The sequence below is a fragment of the Falco peregrinus genome, chromosome 8 (assembly GCF_023634155.1).
Source record: "Falco peregrinus isolate bFalPer1 chromosome 8, bFalPer1.pri, whole genome shotgun sequence".
Taxonomy (NCBI): Eukaryota; Metazoa; Chordata; class Aves; order Falconiformes; family Falconidae; genus Falco; species Falco peregrinus.
This window is the reverse complement of record NC_073728.1, coordinates 33,377,373-33,386,154: the sequence shown is the minus strand read 5'-3', so window position 1 is coordinate 33,386,154 and position 8,782 is coordinate 33,377,373. Positions and strand designations below refer to the sequence as shown.

The 8,782-nt window shown below is 47.5% G+C and overlaps 1 protein-coding gene across 1 annotated transcript in view; it reads left to right on the top strand.

The window, feature by feature from the left end:
- Positions 1–8,782, top strand: part of ESYT3 (extended synaptotagmin 3) — a 34,413-nt gene continuing 25,631 nt past the window's right edge. Inside the window, exons 1-4 of the mRNA XM_055813167.1 lie at positions 1–378; positions 6,391–6,432; positions 7,316–7,450; positions 8,006–8,082. Coding sequence (XP_055669142.1) covers positions 94–378; positions 6,391–6,432; positions 7,316–7,450; positions 8,006–8,082 — 539 coding nt within the window. The 5' untranslated portion in view covers positions 1–93. The remainder of the gene's footprint in view (positions 379–6,390; positions 6,433–7,315; positions 7,451–8,005; positions 8,083–8,782) is intronic.

Sequence of the window (8,782 nt, the reverse complement as noted above, 5' to 3'; positions counted from 1 at the left end):
GTTCCCCGCCGGGCGGGGGCGGCTGCGGCAGCGGCGCGGCACTGCGCACACGGCAGGGGCGACCCCGCGGCACCCGGGGGTCCGGCGCGCACCATGAACCCCGCGGCCGCCCGCCGCCCCCCCGCCCGGCGCCCGGGCGCCCTGCCCCGGCCGCTGCTCTCGTCCGCGGCGTGGGCGCTGCTGTGCCTGGGTCCCGTCTACCTGGCGGGCTCCCTGGGGCTGAGCGGCAGCTGGCTGCTGCTGGGGCTGGCGCTGTGGCTCTGCTGGGCACGCAACCGGCGGTGGAAGCGCGACCGGCTGGCCGCCGCCTTCGCGCTGCTGGAGGACGAGCGGGAGGCGGTGTGCCGGGGCCTGGCCGCCCGGCACCTGCCGGCTTGGGTGAGAGACTCCGGGGGTCGGAGGGGCGCCGCGACCCCCCCCCCCACCCCCCCCCCCCGCGGCGGCGGCGGGAGCCCCGGGAGCGGGACCCAGCGGGCTGGTGGCGGCGGGGCCGGGCGCGGGGCGCGGCGGTGCGGCGGGAGCGGGGTGGCCCGTGGCGAGCAGGCGGAGGGCAAAGGAAAACGGGTGGCGGTGATGCCTTGGACCGAGCAGTAACGCCTGTGATTGTGAAGTCCTGCTCGGTGCAGTGAGTGCTAAACTGGAAGTTGGTTCGGTCCAGGGGATGTGCGTGTTGCTGTAAGCGTGCTTGGAAAACAGACTGCCGTATCCCCGGAGAAATCCTTCACGTATGTGCTGTTGCATTGCAGGTGTTTTGGTGTAGAGGGTACTTAGATTTTATATTTTGTCGTCCAGAATGTTTTCTCCTCTTCTCTTCAGTGTCATTTAAAAAAAATAATCTGTAAACGTAATATTCTCTGTCTGCTAAAAACCAAGTATTTAAAGAGCTGTCTCTTGATGGTGTGGAAAGCCAGCCTCTGTTCTTCACATTTGTTCTTAGCCACTCTACGTTTTAAAGCGAAGAAACTTGAAAATCTAGCTTCACGTTTTATTCTTTGTCTCTGGTTCTTTGTGCAGTAGCCTTGGTTGGCTAATGGAAATGGATGATGAGGGGTTTTTTTTCTTCATTGTCATTTGCTTAGCATTTAAAAACATGTCAGGGACTGGTAGGGGAATGCTTTTCTTGTAAGAAAGAGAATATCAAAGAGGTCTATTTGTAAGGAGTGTTGCATTGAGACATTTATAGTCAGCAAACTGTTTTATATAGCCTACAGCGCTTGGCTGTCTTTAACAGTGTGGGAAACGAAAGCAGTTGGCACTGGTGAGAAGGGAGGCCAGGGTCTCCTAGCAGAGCTGCTGTGGCTCCCTGCACATGTTCCCTCCCGCCGGGCACCGAAGTCTCTGAATGAGGTTTCTGCTTGTTTGTATTGACAGAGCTTTTAAAACAACTCAGAGCATTAATGAGTGTGGTGGTGTCAGCTCTCGCCCTGATGCTGTGAGAACAGTGCCGTGCTTTATCCTCAAGCGCTCTCAGTTTGGGTAACGAGAAACTGAGCCTCTTAGTGCTGAAAAATCAGAAGCGCCCCCCCAGCACACACACACATAGTCTCAAAGTTCTTCAGTTTTGTGGTTGAAAGTGTCAGGCTTTATTAGTGCATGGGCCTGTGGTTGATTGGTGGAAGGTTATCGATTGCCCTGTACTTGAAATGCAGTGTCCCCCAAGCAGGGGGTGCTGACAAATGGGGATGCTCCAGCAGAGCCCACTGGGATGGTCAGGGGCTGGAGCACCTGGGGTGTGAGGAGAGGCGGACAGAGCTGGGGTTGTTCAGCCTCCTGCTGGAGAAGGGAAGGCTTAAGGGGGATCCCACTGCTGTCTCCCACTGCCTAGTGGGTGCTGACGGGGAAGATGGAGTCCCTCTGCTCAGAGGCCTAGCTCCTGACTTGTGAGTTCTTGGAGCTAGCTGCCAGAAGGCCTGATACAGGAGAGGACCTAAGGATGAAGGGGCTGCACCATGTGCTTTTAGTTTTAGCTTTTATCGGTGTTGCTGCTTCTCCTCCTTTGCTTTCCTGTGTTGGTAACTTTTGTTCTTCATCTGTTGGTGTTTACTTCCACACCACACTTGTACTTTTTGTGTGATCTTTTAAGTCCTCAGTTTTAATCTTCCTTCTATATCGCCTTCTTTGATTTGATCTTCTTCTCCTCTGTGCCAGTCTTGGAGGCTGATTCTTATCTGCTGTCTATTCAGTTTATTCTCTGTGGTGTCACCTTTTTTTGACTTTCTTCTTGGCCTCGATGTTCATGAGCCTTCAACTGAAACATCTCTAAAAATGTCCCTTGTGTTCTTCTCTCCTGTCATGCAGAGGTGGGAGTAGGAGCACAATTCAGGCAAAGGAGAGCATGGGTTGGATTTGCCCTGTTGTAATCCTAGGAAAGGTTCTGTTGATGTGAAGCAATGGCAGTGTCTTAGGGGATGGGTAAATAGTTGTCTCCGTGCGTGCCCTGTAGTAAAATGAGGAGGATCTGTCCAGTGAAGAGTGAAGACTAAACACTGATTGTGCTTGCTGGTTAAAACCCCTTCTCCCTAAGAGCAGTGCAGTGGATCCTTCAAATGTGACTCAGGTTCTGCTGGGCCCTGGTATCAATTGTTAGGAGATGCATTTACATTCCAGCCTTTCCTCCGGGGGGGGGGGGGGGGGGGGGGGGGGCGGGGTGCTGGGAGGGTTTCCCTCATCTACTCAGCCATCTGTTTCAGGGAAATTGCAGGGTTATTTTGCAGCACCAGTTTCTTGGCTGAAACCAGCCAGTGAGTTTGGAATAGAGGCATTCCTGTGCTAGACAGCTTACGTGGGCAGACTGTGCTTCCTTAGGAAACCAGGCTGGAAACCTGCTCATGTTGAGCAGAGTCAGATCTGTGTCCTGGAGAGATGAGGCTTTCTGACTTGAGCCTGGGCACCCTTTAGCATGACTCCTGTAAAACCAGTGCCTGGGGCAGAGGTAGCTGGGCTTCTACCTTTGTTCTGGCTCCTGGGGGACCATGGTGGTGACTTCTCCGTGTTGCTCTATCAGCTCTTGGTAGGTTGCAGGTGAGAACATCCAAGTATGCTGGATTTCTTCCTGATGTTAAACTCATTTCACCAGGAGAAATGAGTGTTACTGGGTACAGAGCAGTCCTTTTAAAACTTTGCCTGTTGACTCCTTGTTTGTGCAAAAGGCTTGTTTAGACAACACCCCTGCACAGGGAGCTAAACCCCCATTCCTTAAAATAAAAAAAACCCAAACAAACACCCTCCACCCTGCTCCCAATGGATAGATTCCTGTGCTGTATTTGAACAGAATGGCACTGTTGTCAGCTGCAGTTTTTGCTATCACGATGGTAGTTGCTGTGGCCAGCTCCAGGGCAAGGTGGAGCCATGCAGAAACTTACACATTTTCTTTACTTGCTGGTAATTGGCCCTTACCTGGCGTTTTTGATCTTCAAAGCTCTTTTCAAATGCTAAGTAATTTTTGCAGCATTCCTGAAATATTGGCACAAGTATGCCTTCTGTTGTAGATGGGTGAAACTGATTTTGATAGTGTGACTTGCCCAAGGCTACAGGATTAAGTCTTATTCTGGAACAGTGTTAACTTTGGCAGCTCTTGGTGGCTGGTTCTGGGCTTAGTAGGAGGTGTTTTGGGCTTATCTGTGCTGTACTGATGACAAACTCGAGGACAAGACCTTGCTGCCAGGGCTCTCACCAGTAGTAAGGGTCAGAAGTGAGTCTGAAGTCCAGAGTACGTGATTAGAAAGTATGGAGCTCCAACTGGTTTTTTTCCAGAACATATTAGGACACAGTAAGTTCTTGGAGTAAGCTGTTGGGTCAAGAACAGAGCTTGGTGGTATCACTGGACTGAAATAGAGCAGAGCCCATCCTCTCCTATCAGGATTTGCACATTATGAGAATACCCTGTGGGTATGGAAGGCTTGGCTCAGAGCTTTATATCTTCCTGGACAGGGGATAATGTGGATGCAACACTTTGGATACCTAGCTCTGCTTCTGCGGAACTGCACACTGAATTTGTGCCATTGAGTGCAGCTGACCTTTGGTATTCGGAACCCACTGAAATTTGGTGGCCTTTCATAACAGGCAGAAAGCTGGTTTTCACCAGAGACCTGTAGTCGGCCAATTTCTGTGGTGTTTGCCTGGGTGGGAGCCCTGTTGTGTTAGCCAAGGAGCTCCTGGTGGTCTGCGGTACCACAGAGTTACAGCAGTGCTATTTCTTCTGTATGCCAAAGGAAACTGAGGCACAGAGTGCCTGGGTAGGAGCCGTGTTGCAGACATGTGAATGAGGGGGTGTCAAGCGGGATGGAAATGTACCACAAATGGCTGCTAATCCTATCGCAGCAACCTGTGGTGTGACACACTGGGACGTGATTCATTGCGGTTGCTTTTGGAGTTTGCTGTGGGCTGTCTGCTTTGGGTGTCTGTGGCTCAAATAGTGAATTCGGTTTTGTTTTTTCTTAAGGTGGGTTTAGCTGCTGCCTCCTCATGGTTTTTGCCTGTTGTCTGATGCTCCTCTGTGCTGTTCCAGCTCTCTTTAGCCACCATCTTGCTTTTTGGTCACCTCTTGCAGTTGCATCTCTAGCAGCTTTGGCTCTAGTGAATAATCCCAGCCAACTTTAGTGGTTTATTTTGTGCTGCATTTCTCCCCTTAACGTTGGTGGATCTCACACATGGGCTGTAACTTTCTCACTGGGATGTGGTGGCCTAACTATGGCCCTGAGTCCTGGTCTGTCCTTCCTCTTGGGTCACATCCTCTCTTCACTGTAAGGTCTTCTGAAGGACAGCTCACCATGCTACTACCACCCCTGCTCTATCCTACTTGTGACTGATCCAGAGCTCTGGCACAAATGCTGTGGGACACTGGTGCTTGGAAGTTGCACTGGAGCTGGGGACCAGCTGCCTTCAGGCTACCTGGGGTTTATGTGCCGTGATGGAGGACCTTTTGGTGAAAGATGAAAGTCTGGCAGGTGAAGTGGAGGTCCCCCGGTTCACATAATCGATCTTACTGTAAAATGTCAGCAGCGGTTGATCAGTATTGATTGTCCCTTCTGGTGCTGTGTTCTCACTTTATCATGCAAATAGAGCTGGGTAGGCTGACCTTTCTGTGAATTTTCGTTGTCTTATTTAATGGAAAACGTGCTATGTAGAGCATCAAAAGAAGTTGCTTATGGAGTATATGGTAATATCACTTTTTTATGTAATAGGAGATAATTTGAAGCATTATTTGAGCAAGGAAAATGGGTTCTGAAATCATCTGTGAAACTGGAATAAAAGACAAGCTTCTGTCCATTCCATTTGAATGACTCTGAGCACCTTTGAAAGCTGCTGAATTAAATGGCAAGCCTTTGACTGAAGAGTGTGATTCACAGCTCTTGTATAAGGAGGCAATGTATTGTCCTACCCAATTACTGTTATCTGGCTAGATGATGGCTGAAGGAGTCCTTTTGTGTTCCTGCACTCTTGTAGAGCAGAGCAGGGCCCAAATGTCCATTCTGAGAAGCTGCTGCACCATCCTTCCCCTGCTACCAGCTTGTAGCACTGGCTGAAGATACCACATCTATAAGACTAATGTGTGGTTGTAGTAAAGGTGATCGTGGCTCATCACTCAGCAACTTCTTGGTGTGAGGTCTGAGAGACTGGTTAGTTACTTGAGAGCAGACTCGTATCCTACTGCCCTGGTGGTGATCAAACAAGTTCTTACTTCAGGAAACCGGAGGGATTTTGTAATGAACGTATACACTTCTTGCTGGCATTTGATGTATGCACATGAAAACATGATGCATAAGTGACTACATTTTAGTTGTCCTTAGTATCTCAAAAAGCTCTGAGAGGTGAAAACACGGGACTGTTACACATGATAGTGTATGCTAATAGGTTTGAACTCTGACAGTGCTGCTTTTCCCTGAAGCCATTGGCACTGTGTTAGTGGAGAAATGCTGCCACAACCAATACACTGAATTTCCTAAGCAGGTTGTTGTTTTCCAAAGTGCGGTGTCCTGGTTGAGGTGAGCTGGTGCAGGAAACAGGTCCAGCACAGCCTGTGATCTTGAAAGGAAGCAGGTTCTCGTGGCTTCCCAAGGTATGACCAAAAGAAGGATGAGGAATCTGTAATACTGCTTTACGTCACAAACAGGATATGACACTTGCTTTAATCATATAAATGTGCCTAGCAGCACACTGGTACATCAGTGCACGTGTGTTCTTTTGCCTTCGATTGGTTTTTTTTACTGTTTTATTTGCCTTTTACAATTTTTCAGGGAGGTAGTAAATTATAATGGGTGTATGTATGAGGGCAGAGGGATCTCTGCTTACTCTAAAACTTGTTCCACACTCCGTGGTATCTTTTGCATTTGTTAAAGTATGCTGGAATAGATGGCATGTGCCACTCACTGTATTTTTCTTTGCATGCAGGTTCACTTCCCTGATGTTGAACGAGCAGAGTGGCTGAACAAGGTGAGGAGCTCTGAACTCCGGTTTGTGAGGTCATCTGCTCCGAGCTGTATCACAGCACAAACTCTGCAGGCCAAGTTTGAGGAAGTTATGAGCTCACTACAATATGGTTCAACCATATCAATGTCTGTACTTAAGTCTTGGAGCCACTTAAGTACAGAGATGCCACTGTGGTTTTGGTGAGAGCCAAACGTGTACCTGGTTGATATAAGTTAGAGTTTGACCACAATGCTTCGTTCTGAGATTAAAAAAAACCCTAAAACCAAGTGTATGTATGTGTGTATATATATGTATGTGTATATGTGTGTGTGTGTGTATGTATTATTATTATTATTTTAGCAAAAGCAGTGTCATCTCCTCTTACCAGAGAGGTTCCCAGAGAGCTCTGAAGTGGGTGCTCTCATCAGCAGGTGTCGTCAAGCTCTTGCTGGAACTGGACTCTGTGAACAGCAAAACAGCTGAACTTGCAAATTCACATCCAGTAACTATCCTGTTTCTAGCAAGCTTTCTTCTTGATGTAGAAGCTCATCTTATTCCTATCTGAATAAACCTAACTCCGGAACTTCATGACATTTAAGAGTAATTAGGGACTTGTGCTTTAGAGAATTTAACCCTGGGCTTTGCTGGCTCGGCCCCTGTGGTCAGAAGCAGTCAATAGACTCTATGGTGCTGAAAACTCACATTTTGGTTCCTAAAACAAATTCCTTTTCTGAGGAACTGAGGTGGATCCCTATATAGGGATGACTTATGAGCACAAATGTGACATAGTATTTTAAAATGACAGACATTAATAGCTGAGCATTCTGTAATCTGTGTGTCTGTTTCTCAACAAAAGTTGTCTTACACAAAGAATCTTGAGTGTGTTTCCACTTTTGCTATTGTTTAGGTCCTTGTACAGGCTTGGCCATACTTTGGGACAATCATGGAAAAAACATTTAAAGAAGTTCTTGAACCAAAAATCAGAGCAAAGAATGTACATCTGAAAACATGCACCTTTACCAAGATCCACTTTGGCGAGAAGGTAATATGAATCCTTTGCAACACTTGCAGTTCAGTCTTTTCTGAAAAGTTCAGATGCAAGGGGAGTCTGTTCAGCTCTGAATATTTAACAAAATGGTATTGGTACAACACTACAGCCTCCTGTGTTCCCTCCTCATGTTGACTTGAGCATCTTCACCATGAAGGAAAGAAAGATCATATAGGAGATACACACATCCCTTCCCACTGGCTGTCAGTATCCTGGGACTGGAGATACAAAAAGGGGCATGTCTCCATGGGGTTTTTTTACGTTTTTTTAACGTTTTTGTAACGCACTTGTGACGGGAGTTTTCAGTGCTTTGAAGGCTTGCAGCATGTGCTGCTTGCAGCCAGCCCTGTATTTGAGGAATGCCAAGGCTGTTCACACTGCCTCTTTAAGGGAAAAACTTGTGTGGTTTACTCGTACTTTACATGCAGTCGTGCAAAGTCTTTAATGAATGCTTCTGTACTCAAATTGATTGAAATGAGTAGGGCTTTTTGCTTGGACTTAAATTGAAAAGATATTAACTGTGTTGTATCTTATTTGTCTTTATTTCAGTGCCCTAGAATCAATGGAATAAAAGTGTACACCAAAGAAATTGATAGAAGACAAGTTATCCTAGACCTGCAGATATGGTAACATTGCATCATCGATTATGTAGACGGTTCTTAACTCACTGCCCACTTGACACCTGTGTGTGAATTGTCATGCAGGACTGGACATTCGGTCCACTAAAATCAGCATGAAGTGGAGGGCTCCTTATCTTATTTAAACCTAGAATGATATGAGATAATCTGTCCCCCAGCTGGATGTCCTGAATACTTAGAGAAAGGGATCTTGTGCATCAGCCTGTAAGTCAGAAAGCAGTGTCACCTGTGCAGGTCTGGGTGTTACCTACTCTGGCTTAGCACTGCTGCCATGGTATAAGGATGTGCCCCTTGGCTTTGCATGGCAGGAAGAACCCAAGTTTTGGAACTGTATTTCCTGTTCTGACAGCTCTGACAGCTCTCGGGCATGGAGGCACTTGGTCTGTCTGGCCCCAGTATCGTTCCTCTTCAGTCCAACCTCTCCCGTTCTTCCAGAACTACTTGCACTATTTGTTTTTTAATTCCTTCCCCTGGATTAATCCTCTTGTTTTACTCACCATTTGTTCCATGTGCCACCCAACACATTTGCTTTTTTTGATTACAGCTGTTCTGAGCAGAAAACTGCCTCTAGCTCTGTTAACAACAACAACAAAATTAGATAAAACATTTGATACCTCCCAGGCTGTTTTGAATGAGCTTGTGTGTTTTGTTAACATCAGAGCCACTGCAGAGCTGAACTCTCTCCTGG